The 27,858-nt window shown below is 39.6% G+C and overlaps 1 protein-coding gene across 1 annotated transcript in view; it reads left to right on the top strand.

Moving 5' to 3' along the window:
- LOC145977859 (acylcarnitine hydrolase-like) overlaps positions 1-27,858 on the top strand; it is a 112,341-nt gene that overhangs the window by 15,934 nt on the left and 68,549 nt on the right. Inside the window, exon 4 of the mRNA XM_083110182.1 lies at positions 6,329-6,514. Coding sequence (XP_082966308.1) covers positions 6,329-6,514 — 186 coding nt within the window. The remainder of the gene's footprint in view (positions 1-6,328; positions 6,515-27,858) is intronic.

Consider the following 27,858-nt stretch of genomic DNA (forward strand, 5'->3'; position numbering starts at 1 on the left):
CGCCCGTTCTTAGGTTATTTATGTATGCACTGGGCGCAAATAGCCTGAATAAACGTTTGGGGCACAATGATCAACACGCGTAACTTAATTCTGTTCATATACGTCACGTCCAATTTTCATTGTTTTGTCCATTTTTGACAAAAAGAGTACGTGGACAATTGGTCTACCAACGCGCACTCAAGGAGGACAAAAGGTGGGGGGGTTTGAACATACAGGTCTTTATCGCCTTAATAAAAAAAATAAAAAAAGGGGAACGTAAAAATCACGACACAGATACGGCAAAATTACGACGTTATGTTCCTATTGCACGGGGAGAGTTTACGTACCTAATACACAAAGTTCTGCCTCTATTGCTACGTGCACCACACTCCGTTTGTAGTCCTATGTTCTAAGTCGTAGGCCCATCACACTCTTGGCTGAAATGGCTGGCCTCTATTCTACCAACAGCATGGTCAGGTACGTCTCTCCCCCCCCCCCCCCGGCAAGGAAAAGGATGCCAGTGCAGCAAAGCTGGTTGTTGCCGTTTCGTTCCCAGACGATCGAGTGCAACTACGGCTGTGTGCCGAGTTTATGGCTAGCCCACAAGTACCAAGTTTTGCCGTTAGAGGCAGCACCGGTAGAGCTGTTCAGGGGGCGACGCCCTCTGATAGCCGAAAATTGAACTAAATATATATACGTCAATTTTCTGATTATGTAAGGTTTACAATATAGGGATATTGAAAATGTTACAATCATCACAATGTGAGGATGTAAGCCAGTAGTGTAATTGGAGCGGTTCAAAATAATACTTAGTAGGTATTTGTAGGTATTTGTAGGTAATGCATTTGTAGCCTCTGTTTTTTACCAATCGAATATCAGTTTTTGACATATTTTGACAATTTTTTGTCGATGTTTTTGCGTTTAGCGATATTTCCCTTTTTTCCCACTCATACTTGGTAGGTATGCATTTGTAGCCTCTTTTTTTTATCAATCGAATATCAGTTTTTGACATATTTTGACAATTTTTTGTCGATGTTTTAGCGTTTAGCGATGTTTTAGTAAAATTTCCCTTTTTTTCCCACCTCACACTTGATAGGTATGCATTTGTAGCCTTTTTTTATCAATCGAATATCAGTTTTTGATATATTTTGACAATTTTTTGTCGATGTTTTAGCGTTTAGCGATGTTTTAGTAAAATTTCCCTTTTTTTCCCACCTCACACTTGTAGGTATACCACGATCTTACGTGATATAACTTAACCTATTTATTTTTTTTTTCGTGCTAAACTACTCTACGTGCTTTGACCTACTTTAGAGTAGACCCAAATAGAGAATTCAACGCCACCAAGTGGCGTTCACCAAAACCTCAAAAACTCACTTTCTCTCCACGTTCCGCGCCTCATTTATTGCGCTGACGATGTTTCGCAGCGAAGAAAACAGCACCAAAACCTCAAAAACTCACTTTGACCATTTGGAGTTCTCCAAAACCTCAAAAAAACTCACCTTCTCTCCACGTTCCGTGCCTCATTTATTGTGCTGACGATGTTTCACAGCGTAGAAAACAGCACCAAAACAAACCTCAAAAACTCACTTTCTCTCCACGTTCCGCGCCTTCATTCGTTGCGCTGACACAGCGTGATGAGTAAATGTACTCTTTCATCCTTGAAGGATGAATGCACCTTATCGTAATTTTCCAAGTCCCGGTCAAATGTTTATATATCGTGACCTTTGTAAACCTCTCTCGGAACGATGTGCCACACACACACACTCGCGTGTGTGTGTGTGGCACATCGTTCCGAGAGAGGTTTACAAAGGTCTGGTTTTTTGTACGATGATAAAAAATACTCGTTGTGCCATCAACTTTCTCGTATTCAGAAAACAGAACAACGTATACTTTTATAGAGTTGTTTTCAAGTTTATCTTTTAAAATATTTAGTACAGATGTTTTCGTTTCATCCAAGAAACTAAGGATGTCACGGCCTGGTTCTGACTTAATTGAAAAATCCTGGAGTTGGTCGTTGAATGCAGATCTAATTGGTTTGCGTTCATCGGATAATTTAATTTGCTTGGAAGTGGAAGCTTCCGTTTCTGGATCATCGATTTTCCTTTTCGATGCTTGTCCGGTCGATGGTTTGCAAATTTTGAGGTGTTTACTTAAATTTGCAATGCTGATCATTTTTCCGCATCGAGCACAGGTTTTAGAAGGTAACGAACGATTAATTCTCGAAGCTGTTTCGCTACATCTTGCCCTGTGTACCGATAAATTGTTCCTTGAGATTAGCTTCCCACAAGTGACACATTCAGTTTTATCATTTTTACGATTGAAACTGGTGGTGGATGCCATTGCTTTTTCGAAAATCACAGAAATCAAAAAGTCTAGTATATAGCGATACAATTTTCAGGTATGTTATTTATATAGAATTTCTTGAGGTGAAATAAAAAATGCACGATCACGTCAAAATTCAATCTGGTCGAAATTACTATGAAAAACCACGTGAAACACCTTTGAACTTGAAATAATAGATGGTATGTAGCTTCAAAGAAAGTTAAATACCTATTTTTTTTACAAAAACGAGGAGCGCTGCGACAGGACGTCCGTACTCTTCGGCTGCTCTCACGAGACTGACTGATCTGCCGTGTATGCCGTCTTTTATAATAAAAGCGCGGACCGTAATGAAAACACCTGTAATAATTAACCAATCAGAAGACGCCACGTTAGATATGACTCATCACATTACGTCATAACTTGTTGCAACATGTTGTGTAATAGTTTACTCCCTTATAGTTAATACAACGAAGAGCATTAGATATGAGTCATCACAATGTTACGTAATAACTTGTCGCGCAATCAGAAGATATGAGTCATCACATTACGTATTTTTTTAACTAATCATAAAACACACAAAAAAAAAAGTTACTCGAAAACTAGCTAAATTTACTCAAGCTTTTAATTTTCATGAACACACAATGTCAAGAGCATCTACCTCTAGCGCAGGTTGCTTGTTGCTGATAAATTACAACTTACAGACTGATAAGAGCTTATGCAAGAGCACAATATTAATTATTAGTTTTCAGTTATAATTAATTTTAAAAAAATATATAAGGTTTGCACAGCTCAAGACGCATCACCATGATTTTTTTCTCTCACGCAAGAGAAGATTACAAATGCAGTAAACTTGGCAACGTCGCCAATAAAACCCCCCAGCCTCATAAATTTATATATAGTATAAGTTGCACAACAGTATTGCCCAAACTCCTAAAATTGTTCAGGTTTAACTAAGCCCCAAGACATGCTATGCTGATCTCTTGCAGCAAGCTTAATTAGGAGCCCGAGAAAATCTTAATCTTTAAGATCTTCATCTTTAAGATATAGTAGTAGCATCTCATAAATTGTTTAGGTTTAACTAAAGCAAGAAAAGCTACGGTGATTTTGTCATACAATAATTTAGCAGTAAGACTGTAGGTTTAACTAAAGCAAGAAAGGCTACGGTTATTTCGCCTTACAATAATTTAGCATTTGCAGCGTTGCCAAGTTTAAGGCAAAAGGAGGTGGCCAGCCCCTACCGTAGTGTACTACTTATGCTCGGAAATCCAAAATGGCGACCGGAAGTGGGGTTATCTTGGAAACGGTAAGACTTAGCAAGAATCTGTTTGCGGATTCATCATGTACGCCTATACGTGAGAAAAAGTATGAATAGAACCTATGTTCGGAAATCCAAAATGGCGACCGGAAGTGGGGTTATCTTGGAAACGGTAAGACTTAGCAAGAATCTGTTTGCGGATTCATCATGTACGCCTATACGTGAGAAAAAGTGTGAATAGAACCTATGTTCGGAAATCCAAAATGGCGACCGGAAGTGGGGTTATCTTGGAAACGGTAAGACCTAGGAAAATTTTTTTTGCGGATTCATCACGTACGCCTATATGTGAGTAAAGTATGAATAGAACCTATGTTCGGAAATCCAAAATGGCGACCGGAAGTGAGATTATCTTGGAAACAGTGAGACTTAGGAAAAATCTCTTTGAGGATTCATCATGTACGCCTATATGTGAGTAAAGTATGAATAGAACCTATGTTCGCAAATCCAAAATGGCGACCGGAAGTGAGGTTATCTTGGAAACGGTGAGACTTAAGAAAAATCTGTTTCCAGATTCATCATGTACACCTATACGTAAGAAAAAGTATGAAAAGAACCTATGCTCGGAAATCCAAAATGGCGACCGGAAGTGGGGTTATCTTGGAAACGGTGAGACTTAGGAGAAATCTGTTTGCGGATTCATCACGTACGCCTATATGTAAGTAAAATATGAATAGAACCTATGCTCGGAAATCCAAAATAGCGACCGGAAGTGGGGTTAGGGGCCAGGAATCTTAAAAAAAAATAAAAAAAAAATATTTGTTTGTTTGCTTGCGTCACAATATAGGCGCGCGCGCGCGCGCGTGTGTGTGTGTGGCACATCGTTCCGAGAGAGGTTTACAAAGGTCACGATATATAAACATTTGACCGGGACTTGGAAAATTACGATAAGGTGCATTCATCCTTCAAGGATGAAAGAGTACATTTACTCATCACGCTGTGTCAGCGCAACGAATGAAGGCGCGGAACGTGGAGAGAAAGTGAGTTTTTGAGGTTTGTTTTGGTGCTGTTTTCTACGCTGTGAAACATCGTCAGCACAATAAATGAGGCACGGAACGTGGAGAGAAGGTGAGTTTTTTTGAGGTTTTGGAGAACTCCAAATGGTCAAAGTGAGTTTTTGAGGTTTTGGTGCTGTTTTCTTCGCTGCGAAACATCGTCAGCGCAATAAATGAGGCGCGGAACGTGGAGAGAAAGTGAGTTTTTGAGGTTTTGGTGAACGCCACTTGGTGGCGTTGAATTCTCTATTTGGGTCTACTCTAAAGTAGGTCAAAGCACGTAGAGTAGTTTAGCACGAAAAAAAAAATAAATAGGTTAAGTTATATCACGTAAGATCGTGGTATACCTACAAGTGTGAGGTGGGAAAAAAAGGGAAATTTTACTAAAACATCGCTAAACGCTAAAACATCGACAAAAAATTGTCAAAATATGTCAAAAACTGATATTCGATTGATAAAAAAAAGAGGCTACAAATGCATACCTACCAAGTATGAGTGGGAAAAAAGGGAAATATCGCTAAACGCAAAAACATCGACAAAAAATTGTCAAAATATGTCAAAAACTGATATTCGATTGGTAAATAACAGAGGCTACAAATGCATTACCTACAAATACCTACAAATACCTACTAAGTATTATTTTGAACCGCTCCAATTACACTACTTAAGCCACTGAAAAACTTCATGAAATTGTATAGCATGAACGAGATTTGCCGAGCAGTTGTGGTTATGTCTAGCTCTGTTCGATTGACCCCCCAAGTCACCTGATTTAACGCCGTGTGACTTCTTCATTTGGGGGTATGTTAAGGACCTTGATTACTTACCCCTACTGCCAAGAACACTGATAGTGCTCAGGGAACGCACCAATGCTTCTCTGATGACCATTGACAGGGGATTGCTACAAAATGTATGGGTGGAACTTGACTACCGCTTGGATGTGTGTCGCGTGGGCCAGAAGGGCAAACACAGAACATGTGTAGAATGTGAAGAAAACTTGGGGTTTGCAGTTATTTTCATGTATCTTTCATATCTGCATGTGGGATACTTTGGAAAATACAGTGTTTCAGAAAAAGTTGGATGCACATAAATTAGGATGTTTTTGAGTTAATATAGAATATTTATATGTTAATAATTAAGTCATTTTTCATTAAGAGTTAAAGACACTTTCTCTGGAAACTGACGTTCGGAAGGTGTCCCCTTCCTGGGTGGCCTACTGTGACACCTTTAACCATTACCTGTGGTGAAGGTAAGGTAAAGTTCCCTGTGCACTTTGCATAATACCATGAGGCATGTACTGGCGGATGTGGGAATAAGGTCCCGCACATTCTTCGATCTCGGCCGTTTTGGAAGTGATTTGATCAGTATCATGCTCCGCCCACCTTTACCACCCAAGTGCACATTTATTTGAGACTGGGTATCTCAGTGCCGCATTATGCATGGACAAGGTTGAAAGAAATGCAACCTTAGAGCGCACACCCATGGAATCGAACCCAGGTCTATTACCACTGCACACTGATTGAAAGAGAGAGAGAAAGGGGCAGTTCCTTTATCGTAGCTTTCCTTCATGATGAAGCACCTACTTTTGCGTGCCATATCCATGGTAAATCATAATTGGAGTAAAGATATGTTACCTGCATTTTATACGAAAGAAATGAAACTAATAGCTGATTGTTTCATATATATGTATGTATGTTATTTATATATAGTTTCTTCACAGGATTCCTGTCGATCCAGACGGACGACTTTCCCGGCAACGCGGCGATGCTGGATGTAGTTTTGGCGCTTGAGTGGGTGCAGAGCTACATCGAGTACTTCGGAGGTGACAAAGGAAAGGTCACTCTGTTCGGAGAGAGCGCAGGATCCACTATAACAAGCTTTATGATGGTTAGCCCATTGGCTGAAGGTAAAGTTCGGTATTTAGTATCTTCGTTTATACTTCATAGACTAAGTATGTAATTGTCTTCGGAATTACAATCTAATTGCAATCTTTTGGTAATTTTTGGATAGTGTGTCTAATGCATCAGTCCTAGATTGTAGTTGAACAATAAGAAATGAGTATGTTGGTTGGTTGGTCCGATAAATAAATATGAATATACTGTTTGCTATTTAAACGTAAAATGTTTCTTACTTTGCTAATTATTTGTGTCTAAATATTATCATTTATTTATACTGGAATTACACTTTACAGCGTCAATATAGATAAAAAGAACAACGTTTTAAAAATGTTGTATGGACGATATTTGATTGTTGAGCAATATATACAGTGTAGTTCTCTAAACTACATATCATACAATGTATTTATAAATTCTAATCCATAAATCTCATTCAAAATTAAATTTAATTTATATTTAAAATACTTTTTACCTTTTGTATTGTACTACCTCTATTTTATCAATCAATAATCCATGTCTAACATGTTGCTTTCTGCTGAAGTGTATTTATTTCAGCAAACAGATGTACAAGGCAGCAGGTAACTTTCTTCCACACACACAATACTACACACATTCTACAATTCCAAATGGGAACTGACCGCACATAATCACATCAAACTATCTTCAAAATATGGGGGCTGGAGACCGACAGCGGAACACCTAGCCTCTGAGGTGAAGCATACCCATCCAACTGAATCAATATAACTCAAATCAATGGTCTTAAACCACATGCTGATCTACTGTCGCCCTCTGGCTCGCTATGCACTGATTGTAGCAAGAAAATTGTAACATGCAGTGCGCGTGAGCTCAAACTATAGATTTCGGATCCCGAAATCCGATATATACATACACACAATACTTATATCGTATTTTAAACATATTCCTGGGAAGGTTCATGTAAAAATGAAAGGTATAGATGTATTAACATTGTACTGTACTGATACCAATGTAATTATAATATATAATATATATAATAAATTTCCAATAAAACAATGGAGCGTAACATTAACGGGGGAACCGTAAAACGAGCAACTGCCGTCCCAGTTTATTTCAGAGGCACTGGGACATGCGCATACCCTCGAATGTATGCGGGTGGAGGTTAGGATACATTCGGGGGTTCCCCCTTATTGTCGAGTTGGCCGTTGAACGGCGGATAGCACACCGGGCAGCGAGGGCGCGTCTACCGGCAAACTGGATGCAACATCCGCGTAACTGTAACAGCTAGATATGTAATGAAATAAGCTCGTACAATTGCATTAACAGTTACAATTAAATTGATCACGTATTTTGTAAAAATATGTGTTGGAAATGTTGCCCTCCTGCTTCCACACATTTACGGTATTTTTTAAGGAAATTTTCACTAAGACGTATTAGTATGTCTTCCAATCCGATCGTGCTCCAACGACGTCTAATTTCTCCTCTGTAAGCACAAGCAGTTTCGCCCGTCGCTACTTACCAAGAACTCACCCTATTTCCATACATTTGTTCACAAGTTTTCGAACACTATCTGTGTGTGAAAGAGGAACATCTGAGAATTCTGCTGCAAAACGCCTTCAGATAGAGTGGCATTATTAGGACTGCAGAAAAGCACCAGTAATACGCAAACTAAAACAAAACAATCTAAAACACTTGTTAAGACCTTAGCACTTCACAAACACCAGCTATCTGGATACTGAAGCACTTACGCGTCCAGTGCCAAGGTCATTGTAAAGTTGTGGGTCTAAATGCCGGCGAACGTGCTCTCATTGTCCGGCGCGCTAGCCACCGATCCACTGTATAATCGAATACAACACTTAGAGTAATATAAGTTTAAACATTACAAATACAAGTTATGTAAATGTATTAATATATAAAAAAATATATATCTTTATGTAAGATTTCCTAAATTAAAATTAACTTGCGCATCATATTGCTCATAGAACCTATCCATTAAGTTAAAGAAGTTTGGGTTTGTCATTGGTGCAACTAGGTTGTGGTTTCTTTAGTGTTAATCATCATGGATAAATTTGTAATCGAGCGTCAGCGTGGGGACAATACCCTCGCCATATGTTCCGACCCTGAAGATTTAAATTCGGTTCGGAAATTGGCTATTTCTGGTTTACAAAGTTCACCTTCAAATAATTCGGGGATAGTGACTTTATAATATCAAATGAACGGGAAACAATGAATGTTAGTGGTTGAACTTTTCAAAATTCATGGTAGGGCAAATATCTGTGGATTTTTTACAATGAAAATTCAAAAAGTGATGTTGTATAAAGCATGTAAGGAAGCTAGTGATATAGAAATATGAAGATTTTCCATCAAAGGGATCCTTGTTTAATTTCTTTCTGTTTCTCCAAGAGGAAACATGCTTTCAGAAAATTCAGTTCCCATGAAACCTTCCAGTGTCTCAAAGAATACTCTTCCCTAGTGTAGAAGGGACAATTTGCGAAATGTTTGTGAACTTACCTGTATAACTCAAGTGTTACTGACCACACAACGTTTTTCAAAAGTTGGAGCTCCTGCCAATATATTAACGTTATTCTAAAGTGTAGTTTATGACTGCACTAATGGACAAATCGAAGATATGAAGCACATTTACCCCCTTCCCCTCCCCCCGGTTCGTTCCCAAGCAAACAAAAACAAAAAAAAACGAAAGTAGCATTTCTCCATTTCAACAAGACACATTAGTTCGGCAATAATTATCTCGTGTTTAAATCTCAACCTACTGAGATGAATATCAGTGATGGGTATACAAACCGCACAATTGTTATGTTATTTGTCCATCCCAAAAGGCGTTTATCGTTCAGATATGCAGGGCTAATTCAATGCTCGTCCAATAGAATCGTTACAAACCGGACAACAGATATTGGATATTCTGTCCATTTACGATATTGTACGTATGTACATGTTCACATGGATTAAAATTTTCTCATTTTCACATATATCAATGAATGTCTTTTTGTGTGTGTGTGGGGGGGGGGGTGATGGTGTGTGTGTATGTGTACACACTATTCCTTAACCCTTAAAGCCGAGGCTGTTTTTTTTCAGATACGTGTGGCCCCAACACCGAGCGCGTTTTCAGCGGGAAGTTTGAAATTTCCAAAGGTTTTAAATTAACATATATCTCATACATATAGCCTATATCCCGGTAGGCCTAACTATGTATGCTAGAGTTACAAATTTTAGATCTTTTTCCAGTACAGATTATGTTGCAAGCTTGTGGTCATTCATCAAATAGAAGAATAATTTTTACGAAATTTGAAATTCGTCAGGCCTCCATGTGGAACGTGAGGAATAAACACGGTTCGTGTTCCATCCTAATTTCTCACTTGCTGCTGACACTTTCGGAGTCACGTTTGTGCTGTGACAATTTTGATTTACCTGGGAACCCGCAGAATTAAATTAAACTTTACTAATAGGATATCTGAAGGCTCGTTTTGATCGATTGATTCATTGATTTGGTGTTTTAAGTCTACTTTATGCACAGTAAAGCTAATCGGGACTGAACCTACAGTTTAAAGTGGGATCCTAACCACTATGTGCCTCCACCAGGTTCGAACCCGGGACCCCTTGATTGCAAGGCAATGACGCTACCACTGCGCCACCGGGGAGGCCACCTAAAGGCTCGTGTAGTATGGTCAAACTCAAATATTTCTGTCGCGATCGGTGCAGTAGAACGGAAGAACCAGTGTTGCTAATCTGCTGGACAGAAAAATCGCTACAGTGCGCCTAGGCACAGCTGTTCGTAGAACAAGGAAAATAAAGAACTCAGCTCTATCTAACGTTGAGTTTTAAACGATATGCATTATATCCAGGGCTGGGATTTATATGTGGTAACAAGTGGTTTATATGTACATACATATGGACTAAAACCGCCAAAATGATGTAAAGAAGACTTCTTCATAGTGAATTCAAATCAAATTAAACAATTTATTATTTTTCCATTGCATTAATGAACCTGGTGGCATTTTTAACTGTTCACTCCCAATAATCCCGTCCACACTGGTACTGGAACTGCAACGACATGTGATGCATGTGAGACGACATGTGAGAACTAATAACACTGTTCTACACACGTTTCGTTACAGAAATGAGAGTACCCAATCTTTACTAATATAAGGATGCTGATTACGGAAGTGTTTAAAGTGGAGGAAACAGAGTTATGCTCCCCCCTCCCCCGTTAAGAGAATTATTATAAAGCATCACCAGCTTTAAGTTAATTTGCATCTGTTTTCACGGCGTCTCTCATCTATGTTTTCACGCTTTAATTTCAAAATTTGAATTGTATAAATTCTTCCCAAGTGCCCCCTGGCCTCCTTTTGCGGACGCTCGTAATATATTTATTAAGTTATGCCCACATTGATTATGATTAATTGTTATGTAACATGAATTATGCTATCTTGAAAATAAGAGCCAACGCATCGCTTATGGGTGACATGAATTATGCCGTAACTCAAATTAAGCGCCAATCTTAGAAAATGAAATTCGTGTTCGTGTTCAGGAGGTCAATTTCAGTAAGAAAGAGCTACTTTCCTTTCTGTAACAGAAAAAAGTGAAAATTTGTAGAACAGTGTAACTTGAGAACGTGTTAAACAGCGACAATTGGACCACAAACACTCCTCCTTAAGCAGTATTATTGCCTCTTTGTGATGGCCGACAGTCGGCTGCCTTTGTTGTACATTTACAAACAATGCCGGCTTCTGCAACAAGAATATTGCCAACAGACGATATTTCTATTGTTATGAACTTGTCACCCATCAAAGCATGCCAAATTTAACATACACACACAAAATAAAACCAACATACAATTCCTACAAGAACACGTGCCGGTGACGGAGACGAGGGTTGAAATGCTCATGCATCCACATAATTTATTTCTTTTGAACAATTCTAAAGTGACGAAATATGAACAATAGTACTGGAGCCATTATGTAATTTAACGTTCACTAACCAAACACATGCACTTTAACTTACACACAAGCAACACACGCACACAATGTAGTAGTGGAAGCGTATTGTTTTTAAGTAATCCTTGTAGGTATGCCTAGTTGTTACATATTTTGATGATTTTGATGATTTTTTTACGGATTTTATTGCGTTCTAGCCCTATTTTTTGCTCAATCTCATTTTGGAGCCTCATCTTTGTAGGTATGCCATCATCTTACGTGATATAACTTAACCTATTCACTTTTTTACAGCCTTTTACGGGTTAAAATAACCTACAAAGTGTAAAAAATGGTTGTTTCTATGTTATCCTTGTAGGTGGGCCCTCAGCGTAAACGGCTACGATGTATTTTTTGTTGATTTTATAGCATTTGACGATGTTCTAGCCCTATTTTTTTGCTCAATCCTATTTTTTGTAGGTGGGGCTCTCAACGTAAACGCCTACGATGTATTTGGGGGCCTTATTTTTTTTGTAGGTGGAGGCCTTCAGCGTAAACGGCTACGATGTATTTTTATGATGTGTGAGTCCCCCCTATTCACGATGTATGTTATGGAATTGGTTCAATGTCCCCCACTACTTTTGGAGGGGCCACAGTGGGGGCTCGCAGTGTTGCCTACTTACTCCACAAAAATTTCACCATATGATATTTCTCAGGCGAAGCTAACCTACAAATAGAAGTTGGCACTACTCAGTATTGCCATAAATTTCTATAGTATAGTGATTTTTTTATGTGTGAAGAATGTTTGGATCTAAAGTCAGTGTAATGTTTATAGAATTATCCAATTTATTTTCTTGTATCTAAAATTGTTCAATCACTCTTTCATTCTTGACATCATACACAAAAGTTTTCTCTGCAATAAGAATGACGCTGCATAGAGTATCGGCAGGCAATTCGTCATGGAAGTCGCACACAATTTTGATGTTGGTACGATCGTTAACAACCACCAGCTTTCTCTTCGATGTCTTAATGACGAACATGGGTCTGCGAGCTCTGAACTCATTGGGGTTGTAGTACACGTCCACATTGCCGGAGGTCACTCTCTTGTAAGCTGTGTATGCCTCGTATATTTTCAGGTAGTCGTTGTTTGCAATGTTCAGGTTGTAGTTCTCACGCGGGAATATCTCGTTCATGCCATTTTTGAGGTAGATATTCTTGATCTTACAGTTGTCAAACTAGCTCGAATCTTTTTCTTGGTTGTTGTCCTCCCCAGTCTGGAAGAGCACGACCACAAACTCTGCCATATCGTAACGGATGCTGTTAAACTGTGTGGTGACGTCAAATTCAAAATGGTTGCCGGAGCAGGTTTCTGCACGCACTGGTAACCGTAAAATTGGATGGGTACTTGGGGATTCTTCAAAATGCCTGCTAGTTAGTTTCGTATTCCACTACGGGCATGCGCAGCTCCGTGGACTGGATGATGCACTTGGCAGGATCGGGTAGAGTGTTGGGAAGTGCTGAACCGTCTGCACTCAAGGTGCTGTAACGCATCAGCGCATCGTTGTCGTTGGCGCTTCTGCGAAAAGTGACGCGCAAACCACCCTTCCACATAATCTCTGTGTAGTCGGAGAATAAGCCAGGAAGCAGGAGCAGGGGAAACAGTACTGTGTGACTTTGAGTTTTGATTTTTGTACCTGCTTCGAATCCCCCTGCCTGGTAGTATGCTGCTTCGGTCTTGGAGAGTTTCAGTGTTCCCACAGCTGTAGAGGTAATCCCGGGGTAGTCAACCCTATCGATGACGGTGCCATGCTTTCTAACTTTCACCTGCGAGAACAGGTACGGCACAAAAGTATCTACGAGTCTTAAATTTGCATTGGCAAGAAATGCTTCGCCGTTGTCTCTCTTCACAACATCAAACTTGATATACAAATCAGCTCTGTGAGGGTGAATGAACCCGTCCCCGACCTAAACGTCGTATTCTATCTCCCGATTCGCTTCATTGAGGTTGGCAAACGTGCGACGATTGTGTGGGAAGGACTGCAACTCTTAACTTTCGATTTGTTCCATGATGGTTATTTATTATATGTTAATCTCCACGACGGCAGTGGTCGTGGCTCCTGCAAAATCAACCACTTCTCCCTTCTTGTTGGTAATTGCCAATTCTATGTTTTCTATGCGTTTACGAGATACAGGAAAGTATATCGGTGGGGAGGGTGTGTAGATAATTGGCTCCATGAACTCGGAGTTAGGTTTGAACGTAGCGATAATACCTGTCTGCTTGTGACTCCCTGGGATGCCTTCCGAGGATTTGGTGATCATACCTTCTGCAACATTGCAATGTATGTTCACAGTCTCGATGGCTAGAAATTTAGGAATGTTAGCACCGATGTGCTTGATGCCAGGTTCGAGCTTTGTGTTTTTCTTGAACCCAAAACGCTCTCCGATGGTACCCAGGTCTACGGTTTCCGTGGCAGACACCAGTTCCACCCTGTGAGTTACAGAATTTTGCGACAGCAGTATACTTCTTGGCAATTGAGCCTGCAAGGTAGACAAATTGTACTGGCCAGGGGTGATGCTGATTTTCTCGCTGCCAATTTTGATGGTATTGTTGTGTACCGTCACATTAGGTATCAGGTACATGCTGTAGAATGCACGAAGAGCAATAGATTTAGGATAGATGACATCGTCATGCAATACGAGTTTCAGAAGCGATGTCTCGCTTGTGAGATGGAATACTCCCATAGTGCTTCAGGTGCCACATTACTTTCTGGAAATCCTCGATTGTTGGGTTATTTAATTGCGAGAGGAAGACAAGCATGGAAACGCAAGCATGGATGTGGCCACAGTTTATATCGCTGAAACCCCGGATGCAACGACATGTGATGCATGTGAGACGACATGTGAGAACTAATAACACTGTTCTACACACGTTTCGTTACAGAAATGAGAGTACCCAATCTTTACTAATATAAGGATGCTGATTACGGAAGTGTTTAAAGTGGAGGAAACAGAGTTATGCTCCCCCCTCCCCCGTTAAGAGAATTATTATAAAGCATCACCAGCTTTAAGTTAATTTGCATCTGTTTTCACGGCGTCTCTCATCTATGTTTTCACGCTTTAATTTCAAAATTTGAATTGTATAAATTCTTCCCAAGTGCCCCCTGGCCTCCTTTTGCGGACGCTCGTAATATATTTATTAAGTTATGCCCACATTGATTATGATTAATTGTTATGTAACATGAATTATGCTATCTTGAAAATAAGAGCCAACGCATCGCTTATGGGTGACATGAATTATGCCGTAACTCAAATTAAGCGCCAATCTTAGAAAATGAAATTCGTGTTCGTGTTCAGGAGGTCAATTTCAGTAAGAAAGAGCTACTTTCCTTTCTGTAACAGAAAAAAGTGAAAATTTGTAGAACAGTGTAACTTGAGAACGTGTTAAACAGCGACAATTGGACCACAAACACTCCTCCTTAAGCAGTATTATTGCCTCTTTGTGATGGCCGACAGTCGGCTGCCTTTGTTGTACATTTACAAACAATGCCGGCTTCTGCAACAAGAATATTGCCAACAGACGATATTTCTATTGTTATGAACTTGTCACCCATCAAAGCATGCCAAATTTAACATACACACACAAAATAAAACCAACATACAATTCCTACAAGAACACGTGCCGGTGACGGAGACGAGGGTTGAAATGCTCATGCATCCACATAATTTATTTCTTTTGAACAATTCTAAAGTGACGAAATATGAACAATAGTACTGGAGCCATTATGTAATTTAACGTTCACTAACCAAACACATGCACTTTAACTTACACACAAGCAACACACGCACACAATGTAGTAGTGGAAGCGTATTGTTTTTAAGTAATCCTTGTAGGTATGCCTAGTTGTTACATATTTTGATGATTTTGATGATTTTTTTACGGATTTTATTGCGTTCTAGCCCTATTTTTTGCTCAATCTCATTTTGGAGCCTCATCTTTGTAGGTATGCCATCATCTTACGTGATATAACTTAACCTATTCACTTTTTTACAGCCTTTTACGGGTTAAAATAACCTACAAAGTGTAAAAAATGGTTGTTTCTATGTTATCCTTGTAGGTGGGCCCTCAGCGTAAACGGCTACGGTGTATTTTTTGTTGATTTTATAGCATTTGACGATGTTCTAGCCCTATTTTGTCTCGCTTGTGAGATGGAATACTCCCATAGTGCTTCAGGTGCCACATTACTTTCTGGAAATCCTCGATTGTTGGGTTATTTAATTGCGAGAGGAAGACAAGCATGGAAACGCAAGCATGGATGTGGCCACAGTTTATATCGCTGAAACCCCGGATGCGTTCGTCATTGTAGTAGAGGTTGACAACACTGAGATACTTTACCAACCCAGCAGGTGGTATGCCTCCGAAAGAATTGAAAACAAATGCTTTGTTGTTGTTGGCTTTGAGGTAGCATATCCAATGTGTACCTGGATTTTCGTAACTGTCTAGGTTAACCACACCACACTCTTTTTTCTTCACAACAGAGGGTAGAGTATCAGACATGAAAACGCCCCTGAAGTGCTTGATCCCCAACGATTCGATCAAAAATTCAATATCGAAGTTGGACAGAGGCTCTTCTTTTTTTAAATTTTTCAAAGCTTCGAGGTTGTTCTTTCGCTTTTTGGTCACACCTTTCCCCTTCTTCTCCATAGCCAGGTTGTGGCGTTTCTGCTCTTCTAACTCGGCCTTGTTCTTTTTTGCATCGATGAGGGTCTTGGCAATGGCGCCACTGCCTCCTGCTAAGCTGCCAAGATAGCCGGGATGCTGAATATGAAACCTCCAGTCTTCTGCTGCTTTCGCGAACCTTGTAACCTCTTCAACTGAAGAATGCTGAGCAGCAATTTCATTCCATGACCTTTTGCCAAGCAGGAATGTTTCTTCTCGCGCTGCTTTTTGGTGAGCATTCCATCTAATGTTCCGAGAGACTTGAGGTTTTCGTAGGGTATTTGGTAAACGACATCTTTGGGCTTCCTGGTGATAGTATGTTATTTATATATCGTGAGAGGGTAAGAAAAAATCTCTGCTTTGCTAATGCAATGAATTGATGGTATGTCTGTTATACAAGTTGCTTTCTTTCACAAGGGGGAAATTTTGTTACAATCCCACCCTAATTTTTGTCTTGTGTTCATGTCGATGGTCGTACCCAATGCGGCAACCCGTTCACCTAGCGAGGCATCTCTGCTGACGATTCTCCCGAAAGCCGCATGCTCCAACTTTCTGTCAGCATTGTGACGTGCGTTGAGATCGGTGTGAGCATTGTAGGCAATGTCGTGGGCCTTGCATGCTGCGTCCAGTGGGTTCACTCCCTTGGCTCCTCTTTCTAGTCGCTGTTCGAGTTTCGTACCCGGACCGCAGTACTGGTAACCTGGCAGGTGCATCTCGAAGGGTAGCTGTTTGATAATATCGTTCACCAAACTTCGACCCTCGGCTACATTCCAGAATTTGGGAGGTAGGGTGTTGATGCATTTTCTTCCCCTGCGATAACCAGCAATCGATCTACAAGCTTCCTTACGTCGTCTACCCAAACAAACTCCTTGGGCAAGGTGTTGTAGAGTTTCACACCACTGCCAGTCTTGAGCTGGGTCCATTTTGGCTTGATGAGGTTCCTGTACTTTTCTCTGCTGCTAGATTTCACGCGATTGTGTTGCATCGTTGTTTTGATACAGTGCGTCCTTCATGATCAAAATTTCTGTGTAACTTTGGTAATCCTCGTCTGTATAATCTTTAGGTTGCTTCTTAGTGATAAGTTCCCACAGTCCCACCGTGCCAGGATACCTGGTTCAGCTGTTCTTCTCGCCCAAATTAACTTTTACATCGTCGCCCTCGAACGTGACTTTTGACTTTCCAATCTTCCAAACCCCACCCTCGTTATGTTCCATTTTCGGGTACAATACGAATACCTCGCCTTTTTCGAATTTCCCGGTGCTTAAGTAATCCCCCGCCAACGGACCCAGCTCGACTAGCTTGTCCGAAGACGTACTGCCTAGGGCCTGACGTCTCGGAGCCGGAGCAAGTTCGAACGGAGTAGTGTGAATGTTGGATATCGGTGTAGGTATGGTATAATTTTGAGCGGTGAGTGGCACAAGCTCGTTGATTAACTCTTTCTTTTGCTCGGTGACATCTTGGATTTCTTTACCAAGTCCACTGATGACATCGATGATAGGTTGGTCCTGACGCTTTTTCTCTTCGTAAATTCCACGATTCTCGAATTTCCAACCCTTAAACAGTTTTGCCAGGTAGCTACGCAGCTTCAGGTTGTCGTCTGAAAGTTTGCGTTTCATTTTTTTTATGTGGTTATTTATAATAGGTCATGATGTTTCTTGTAACGTTGCAACGTTTAGAAAATTATTAATTTTGTTTCTGTATTTTCCGTTATTGGGTTTCTTCGTCATGTCTATTGTGACAAATCCGAAATCATCTTGGTTCCAGCATGAAGACCAAAATTTGGAAAAGTGATTGTAGTTTATATCCCCACCTACATAATCATCGTAAGCGTGTTTTAAATTGGTGTAGTCTTGACGAAACAAACAAATGAAATTAGCATTATCTCGGAGTAGCTGCTTGGGGATTTTGGAAAAAGTCTGGGGAAGGTAGAAGCAGTCCATGCCTCTGTGCCGACCCTGAGTAAAAAAATTGCGAATTTCGTTCTGGTTCTCGAGGATGACATCGTCAAAAACCACCACCGAATTTTCGAGACATCAGTCTAGTGGTATCACTTCAGAAGCAAATATAGCTATGCCTAGTCCCTCGTGCAGTTTCGACAGCTGGCGATACTTCGGTTGCTCCAAACTTTTGGAGAAAACATACAGGTGCCTGTTCTTCCAGTTTAACCAGTTGGGAGCAAGAAGAAAATTATCAATAAGCAACGTTGTTTTTCCACATCCAGAAGGTACAAAATGAGGCAGCGAATGTTGTCGGGTAGAAGCTCGCCATTTTCCCTATCCTGACGTTCCGATGGAAAATCTGGCAATCGCCGTACCACATCCCAAGCACCCGTTACTCATTCACTTCGTTTGCGTCTATCCAACTTTTTTCCTCGACTCCCAGCCATTTCGCCAACAGTTTGTCACCTTTTCTACGTAATACATTTTCAATAATATATGTGTCGGGGTATTTTGTTTTAGAAAGTTCCTCTTCGTAAAATCTTCCTTTCAGAATTTCGTCGCGATTATCTTTTATTATATACGTGTGACGATTTGAAGGTAAGACTCGAACTACGGTGAAGAGTTCCGTACTCCAATTTTTAGTGAAGCCTTTTTCAAACGCACGCTTAAATTTACTGATTCTCACCTGATCTCCAATTTTGTATTTCGGTTTCTTGCTTGTAAATTTGTACTTTGGACAATAAACCTTAGAAATTAAACGCTGCTAGTCAGATTTGTTGACGTCAGCTGGTTTCATGTTTATCGTGCGGTGCAAACTGTGATTATAGCTGTTAACAAGTTCCGGAAGCATGTCGAGCCACTTGTAATTCCCCTGAAGCGTGAATTGTTTCCACATGCGTGTTTTGAGAGTTCTGTTGAAACGTTCCACTATGCTGACTTTGATATGACTAGAGGTGGAGTAATGTTGAATATTTTGTTTTTTAATAAATTGCCGAAAGACAGAGTTGTAGAATTCTTTTCCGTTGTCTAATCGAGGTCGCCTGCCACTTTCATTGAAAATAGTTTTGAATGCTTCCACTACACAGATTCCTGTTTTTGCCTTGAGGGGTAACGCCCACGCAAATTTTGAAAATGTGTCTATAACGGTGAGAAGATACTTACTTACTTGTATCCCTTGTTGATTTTATGTAAATTTTTTAAGTTGCCCCTGCTCATTTCTACAAGGTCAGCTTGCCACAGGTCGTCTATACCTTTCGTTACTACTGACAGTCGTTTGTAGTTTCGTCGTGCAGGTTTGTGCAGCTCGTTCACAATAGCCTGCCTAGACATTGTGTGCTAATAAGAATGTAGCTTGTATGGGATTTCTGGCTGCAGAAAATGCTGGGTTTTCTATGTACAGTTTGTCTCCTATTTCTATGTCGATAATTTGAGTGGCATCTTTGGCATAGGCAGTCTCGCGAGTTTCGGGGTGGGTGAAATCGACCAACTCCACTCCTCTCATTTTAGGCTCGTCACCGACGTTCGTCACGGTCATGGTTTGGTAGTGGGTTGCGTGAGGCAAAGACCAGTATGAAACCTTGACGAACTGAAATGTGCCAGCGATGAAAAACTGGTGATAGGCTTTAGCAGGAGTCAGCATGTAGAGTTTGGAACCTGGATTGAAGGGCGAGGAAAATTCCCTGTTTGGAATGCTGTACAGTTCGATGACAACAGTGGACTTGACATTGTCGATGCTGGCTTTCAAGGTGTTCACATTGGTTCGAACCTCGCTTTCCACATTTCTCAATCTACCGTTCACCGCTTCCAGATGCTCCTCGATAGCATGAACAACAGTGTCGTAATCGGGCTTGATCTTCACATCGACAATAAGCCTCTTGAATTTTTCGTTTAACTCATGTAGTTGGGTACTGAAATTGGTTATGGCCGATTCCTGGCTTGCCTCGATACTACCAATTTGCTCTTTCACTCTGGCAATAATCTTCTGTAGACTTTCCACGAGTGTCAACTTGGAGCTCTGGGTTGCGAGGTCGTGAACCTGGATTCTAATTTCCGCAAACAAGCCATGTAGCTCGCTGATGTTCTGGTTGGTAGGCAAGGTTGCAACAGACTCCCAAAGCAATTCAATTTCGGTTTGGATGATTTTGATGTCGTCGGATTTGAGTATTCGATTGAGAGCCCTCTTCAAGCTTTTCAATTCCTGCGAGGTAGGCAGGATGGCCACCGTGTTTTGGAGCGACTCCAAAGCTTTTTTTCATCGCGTCCAACTCTGAGGCAGCAGCAGCAGCGCGTATGCCTTCTTGTAATTGTGTTATGTCGTCCTGGGTGGGGGTGGATTGTTGCAAAGTTTCCAAATTAGTCTGTATGTCGTCGATCAAGTCATGAAAATGCTGCAACTCTGATTCGGTGTTTAGATTTTCCAACTTGGTGATCTGCTGTTGGACGCTGGCCAGAGTATCCCTGATGCCAGGCAGTTTGGATTCCAGTGCTTCGTGAACGTTTTCCAGATCATTTTTGATTACAACAAGAGCATCCTCTATATGTGCTATGGTGCCTTGCAGCTTCCCGAAATCCTCGTAGGTCTCAAGATGGAGTTTGATGTTGGCAACGCTACGGGCAATGGCATTCACCTCGCTGGACGAAGGTAGATTGTCAATAAAATCCTCCAGCCTTTGGAGTTTATATTTAACTTCGTTGATAGCTGCATGCAAAGCGTCCGTTTGAAGCTCAGCCTTGATGCTTTCCAACTTAGGAATTTCGAACGATTGAAACTGTTCGTGCAATTTGGCAATACTTGCATTCACGCGATCGTAGTTATCTTGAGTTTTTATACTCTGGATGATGGTTTGCAGTTCAGTCTGGATGCTGCTAGTTTGGTCTTGCAAGTGTCGCTTCAGCTGTTCCACGTCAGAAGTTTGCGTTTGCTGCAGCTTCACAAGTTCGTTTTGGAGCTTGCCTACACTCAGTGCCAGGTTCTCGAGGTTGTCTATTGACGCGAGGTCGGTATATTTTTGAAGCAGCGATTTAAGCTAGGCGTCAATTTTGAGTACGGGACCAGGCACTGAGACTGCAGGCTGGCTATCTATGACTGGAGGCTAGAGTTGAGCGTGGACTCCAAAGCTTGCAGGCCGCTTCGCAACTTCTTCACCCTGACGTCAAGCATGAGTAGCTCGTCGCCGTGATCATCGCGCTTGGTGTAACCAAAGACGTCATTATTCATTGTTGCTATGGTTATTTATTATAGGGTAGGTGATTTTCATTTCTATGAAAAGAGAGATGAGTTTGTCGTAGTCGTCCAAGAGCTCCACGTACAGGCGATAGCCAGCAGATACATCGTACGTAGTGCTACTGTCTATCCTATCATGCTTGATGCGATAGATGTTCTTGTCAGAGGAAACCTTGACCTCCCCTTTTGTTCTCAGGTTTCATGTTGAACTGCAGTTTGCCGGAGATGAGGAACGGTAATAATTTTAAGTTGTTGTTGAATACATACAAAGTTTTGCCGACATCCTCGTCGTACTGGGTCAGAATGCTATTCAAGTGTATAATTAACAGACCGTTACGTTTAGATAGCATGGAAGGCAGGAGTTCGTTGAAGATCGACGACGACGTAGGCTGGACGGGCAATTCCATAGCTTTTTTCCTGAAGCCAAACAGGTTTATAGGCATGGTTAATTTATATGCTTGTGTTGATAGAAATAGTGCATGTAAAAAAATAATGTTTTTTGTATGATATAATAATTGATTTTTTTGTATGTGTACCATGTTTTTCCTTCTTTAAGTGTATTATATGCATTTCTTACTACTATCTAAACGATAGTGCCCCCAAGGCAACGTGTGGATCCCACAAGACAAAATACATATTTTATCATCATGCGGATCTAATGCTACCTTCCTAACTTTGTTTGTTGTAATCACATGGTCTACACTCTGGATTCTTTTTTCCAATCGTAGCTGCGGCTTTAATTCCTTCACACAATCAATATAGTCTTGAAATGAAAGTTTGTTTTGTACAGTATTTTTACCAACACCTTTAGCTTTCTTCGTGATGCTGCTCTCAGTTCTAAATGTATACATTTTGGCACGCAAACCGGCAAACTCTAGAATGATGTCACCGTTACACTCGTCTTTTAATTTACCTAGAACTTTTTTATTACTAGATGGAATTCCAAATTCTGTTTTGTTGAGGGTAGGAAGAAGTATCATAATAATCAAGCAAGGGCGGATTTTTTACATCTTCATATAGATTGGATTTTTTTTATGCTATAAATAAAACAGTCGCTGTCCATGTAAAGTAATGAAATGCTATCGTTGTAGAAAGGTTTTATAACATTGTAGTGAAATTGAAACATGTGAAGTTTCGATAAATCTAAACCTGTTGCTCCCACATAAATTGGTTTTCGGAATTTTATCACTTTTATATCTAGATTGAAAAGTGACAGATTCACGTGCATTTATTTTCATCTGAAACCAATCTCACGTCCACGTGATTTCTCACGTTCTCCATTGTGTTGCCATATACAGCATTGTTCATCAATTTGAAAAATCTTTGTCTAAATCGGAAGTGGCAACTGTTCTATGTTGTGTGTTTATTTCAATGTATGGTTTGAGCCACTCGGAATGTTTAAACCTGAGGACTCTTCTAATATCCAATACCTTAACACCCATCGCAATCAAAAACTGTAGACTTTTGTAATGGAGAACGAATCTTTATTTTTTCTCCAAAGTTAATAAAAGCTTGCGTTGATTAGAATTAGGTGGACATTTAAGTTCGGGTGCTGGTGGTAAATCGGAAAAAATATCATGCAAATTGTCTGAAAATTCAATATCCACTTCTGCAAAGAAACCAAATTCACAATCGTCAAAATCAATAATATTTATGTAAGTTGGTTCTATCCATTCGAAACTTCCATAAGGAAGTTTCTGTAGCATAGCATATCCATAGAGATTATTAACGTCGCTGTAATAAATGTAATTCGATGGTTTATTCGCCTCATATTTTTCTTCCATGTGCATATTGTTGTCTTCTGCATGTCTCTGTGCACACTGTACCATCCCATCCCGAATCCCTCTCTCGATGAAAAGTAACATGTCTACATCTGTTAATAATTCTAACTTAATTTTAGTTTGCAACAACATTGCAGACCACGCTAAAGCAGGAGGCTGAAGAAATGCTCAGGGTCCAACTTCTAAATAGACATTGACGTTTTCCTGAATGCTTGAAAAACATCCGCAAGTATTGTTACGTCTAATATCAAGTATGCGTTGTGATAATCTCCGAATGTTTTACATTCTAGTTTATCCCACATCAGTTGTGCATGTTCGTATTCTATGTCCGTAATTCCTGCTTTTCTCAGTTGACTGAAGAATTATTTTTGAGGAGGGAGAGTGTCGTCATTAAATTTAGATTCATTGTTTACGTATTCATACGGATAAATCCCTTTACTTCTAATCAGTTTTATATCTATGTTGGGAAAACTAGCTTTCGTAATTTTGAATTGTTCGTCACAAAGTTTACTTGCTAGAGCGTCCAAACTTGCAGAGAGAAATCTGAACGAGTCAAGAAACCTCATCTCTATGGTTTTATTTGTCCCCGAAATCTCAACTTTCTTACTTATAGAAATGTATCGTTCTTCATTTTGAGCAAGAATATCTTTTTTGTGTGTGTCATATCCAAGTTTCCGAATTAAGAAATGAAAATCGTAATTCGATCCATTATGAATCCATTGAATTTTGAGGTTGCAAGCATTACAGATTCCGCTGATGAAACGACCGTCTGTGTGCGAATGGTGAAACACTTTACGATTCTCGTTTGTGAAGTATTGATTGCACACTGGACACTCGACAGTTTCATCAAATATTTTTTGTTCCTCTGTTGTCAACAAATTCATCGGTTTGGTTATTTGCAAGAAGCTGCCAATTTTCTCAACCTCCTCTTCCATCTTTTCAAAAAAGTGTTCGATAACATTCGGTCCACGGTATACATATGGTTTATTTATTTCATCTTGTCGTATGACAATGTAACCAAAACTATTTGGTTCATGAAGCTGGTATGGCTTTGTGGAGGAAATTTTTGGAATTGGTTTGCAGGTGGACAGTGGCTTCAGAAATGATTCAAAATCTGCGACGATAATGGCTGCATGATCAAACAAAGCCTTGTACATTTTGAATTCTTCTACTTCGTTCTTTTTGGGCATCAACATTCGAGCTGGTTTGTTGTCACCGCAATATATATTTCATGTTCGACACGTTTTTCAATAGCAATTTGCCGTGCGGTATATATTTGGTGATTGAATTCTCTTCGATCATTAAACGTGGTCAAACACCTTATACAAACCTCGATGTGATTTTCATACTTCGTTGCTTGACTTCTGATTAGTCGTGATAGTGAGCGAATAAGGCAGTAATGGTGAATATTGTTGTTTGAAATTAAAAGAAGATTAATTATATGAGCATTATTATCGTTGATATCATTTATTCTGATGGGATGCACAAGATGTTTTTCTGACGTATAAGAATATACAAATATACATTAATAGCAATGCGTTTGCCATCAGAATCTCGTGCGTGCGACTCGAACTTTGATATGTCTGACAATGCCACGGGGCATTCAATGCTAGATATTACATTTTCAAACTCTGTCTCGTACTGCTTGTAATGATAAACTTGCTCTGGATTATTTTTCCAATGAACAGGAAGAGCTGCCAAGATGCACCAAAGAAAGCATGTTGAGTTATTATTTTGAATATTTAATACTGCTTTCTTGCTTTGAATGTTCGGTGGTAGAGGGACGTAACTCGATGCAGAAAAAGGCATGAATTTGTTCACTTAAACGGTTAATGAATGAGGACTGCCACATAAAGACCATCCCGACCCCTTAGCCTCCAAAGTGTCATGTTTCATAATCAACTCATTTTACAGATTAGAGTAAAACTCGTCCAAATTTTCAACATCTGCCAAATAAAGAGCGTGGTTTTTGGTACGATGATAAAAATCTTTTGTTGTACCATCAACTTTCTCATATTCGGAACATAAATCAACGTATACTTTTATGGAATTATTTTCAAGATTATTTTCAAAGTATTCAGTACAAAAGTTTTCGCTTAACGCAAGAAACTAGGAATGTCACGGCCTGCTTCCAACGTAAATGATAAATCCTGAAGTCGACCATTAATTGCAGACCTAACAGGTTTATATTTATTATTTAATTTAATTTGTTTTGGAGCAGAAGCTTCAGCTTCAGAATTATCAATTTTTCTTTTCAATGTTCCTTCTCCGGTCTATGGTTTGCAAATTTTCAAATGTCTACTTAGATTTGGAATGCTAATTTCTTTTCCACATTGAGCACAGGCTTTAGAAGGTAACAAACGATTTGCTCCGTTACACCTTGTCTTATGTATCGATAAATTATTCTTTGAAATTAGTTTCCCACAAGTGACACATTCGATCTTATCATTCTTACGAGTAAAACAGGTAGGTGATTCCATTTTTATATGCTTTAAAATATGAGCAAACAAACGATAGAAATTTCAGATATGTTATTTATATAAAATTTAAAATTGTTATATAAAATTTAATGGGATATCACCAACTTAAAATTCAACTTGATAATACTATTCCCTATGAAAACTCTATGACCTTACTTGGGTTTTTCCGCCAAATTATATGCTTCTAGTCTCCTATACTTTGGTGGAGCCCGTTCAGGTTCTATCCCCCGCGATGTGGGTTCCTCTGCCGATCCAGCAAAGGTGAGAAATCAGCACTGTGCTCTGACTTATATAGATTTATAGAGCCAATAGAAATCTTGCTTACTTAAACCAATCAGAAAACACCACGTATAAATTATTAGCTAATCAAAATCTCTGTTTTTAGCTATCATATAAAAAAATGCAAAATATCCCAGTTTCAATTCGATCCATCTGTCTGAATCGAAGAAACCGACAATGTATATTCTCATATCACTGTATGCTTGCCTCCTATTAGCACCTCTTTTGCTGTTGTTGCTCAATTAATTTTGACTAATTGGCAATTTTCTTGAAGAGGTCTAATAGAACAAGATACGGCGGTATGAGAAATATGAAAATTTAAAGATATTTTAGCGAATTACACCGGCATAAGCCAAGTTCGTATTGCTACAAGGCCTTTGTCGTTGCAAGTCAAATAACCCATTCACTGGCAAAAAGAGTTAAAAATGTTGACGTACTGAAAAAGAATGACTAGTCCGCCTCAAGTATTCATCGAGTTCCAACATTTGCACATTAATGGCTCTGCTATTGCAAATGAAATAACTGACTGAATGTTATTGCCCAATTCACTTACCATGAGGTCTACAGTGGAGGTGTGTGAATGGAGTGCTAAAAAAGCTTTGTGAAGGTAAAAAATCAGTATGATATTGGGAATGTTGATGGGTTGGAGTTTAAATTTTATACATGTGCACAGGGGGAAACTTTACTTTTTTTATCTGTGAAGGTTCTAAGGTGGGTGAACATGTTGGAAAAGCACTAGTAAATACATAGACCAAAGTTACATAGCTCTAGCTCCCATAGGAGTCGAGATACTCAACGTCTTATAAAAATTTCTTAAGACAAATATCTTAAGACGTTTTCTAGGAAATTAATTTTATAGGCTCCTAATTGAGCTAGGACGATAATTATAGGCTTGTTGGATAGAGTTTGGCGAAAACTTCTCGACTAGCAAACAAAATTAATTCCATCCCCTCAAGTTTCGGAAATATATACATTTTTTATTTTTTAAGAAACTTGATTTGCTGGCTTAGTGTTGACCCTAATTCGTAAAAATTTTAAAAGCATTCGATAAAAAATTAGAAGTACTCTACAACCTATTAGACAGATGATCATTAGTGCTTGCTGGTTCCGAGTTATTTTAGATTAAAATTTCAAGATGTAATTTCTAAGATGTTTTGCATCTCATAAACTATGGGCTGTAGGAAAACGATTCTTGCTTAATTTGCTATTGCTCGACGATTTCTATAACTGCGAGCCCCCTCCACTGTGTCAACTTCTATTTGTAGGTTAGCTTCGCCTGTGAAATATCATAAGGTGAAATTTTTGCGGAGTAAGTAGGCAACAATGCGAGCCCCCACTGTGGCCCCTCCAAAAGTAGTGGGGGGCATTGAACCAATTCCACGACATACATCGTGAAAAGGGGGGGCTCACACATCATAAAAAAATACATCGTAGCCGTTTACGCTGAGGGCCCCCACCTACCAAAAAAAAATAAGGCCCCCAAATACATCGTAGACGTTTACGTTGAAGGCCCCACCTACAAAAAATAAGATTGAGCAAAAAATAGGGCTAGAACATCGTCAAATGCTATAAAATCAACAAAAAATACATCGTAGCCGTTTTCGCTGAGGGCCCACCTACAAGAATAACATAGAAACAACCATTTATACACTTTGTAGGTTATTTTAACCCTTAAAAGGCTGTAAAAAAGTGAATAGGTTAAGTTATATCACGTAAGATGATGGCATACCTACAAAGATGAGGCTCCAAAATGAGATTAAGCAAAAAATAGGGCTAGAACGCAATAAAATCCATAAAAAATCATCAAAATCATCAGAATATGTCACAACTGATGTTAAATACTAGGCATACCTACAAGGATTACTCAGAAACAATACGTTTCCGCTACTCAATGTCACACCAGTCAAATACTTAAAATGAAAATATGGTGTTTACAATCCAACAAAACTCACCGTCATTTTGCCTTTCTCCTTCCGTAACAGAAATAGTGCTTCATATTTACATACCATGCTATATTGCCACATTACCGCC

Source organism: Lepisma saccharinum, chromosome 23 (assembly GCF_977018435.1).
Source record: "Lepisma saccharinum chromosome 23, izLepSacc3.1, whole genome shotgun sequence".
Taxonomy (NCBI): domain Eukaryota; kingdom Metazoa; phylum Arthropoda; class Insecta; order Zygentoma; family Lepismatidae; genus Lepisma; species Lepisma saccharinum.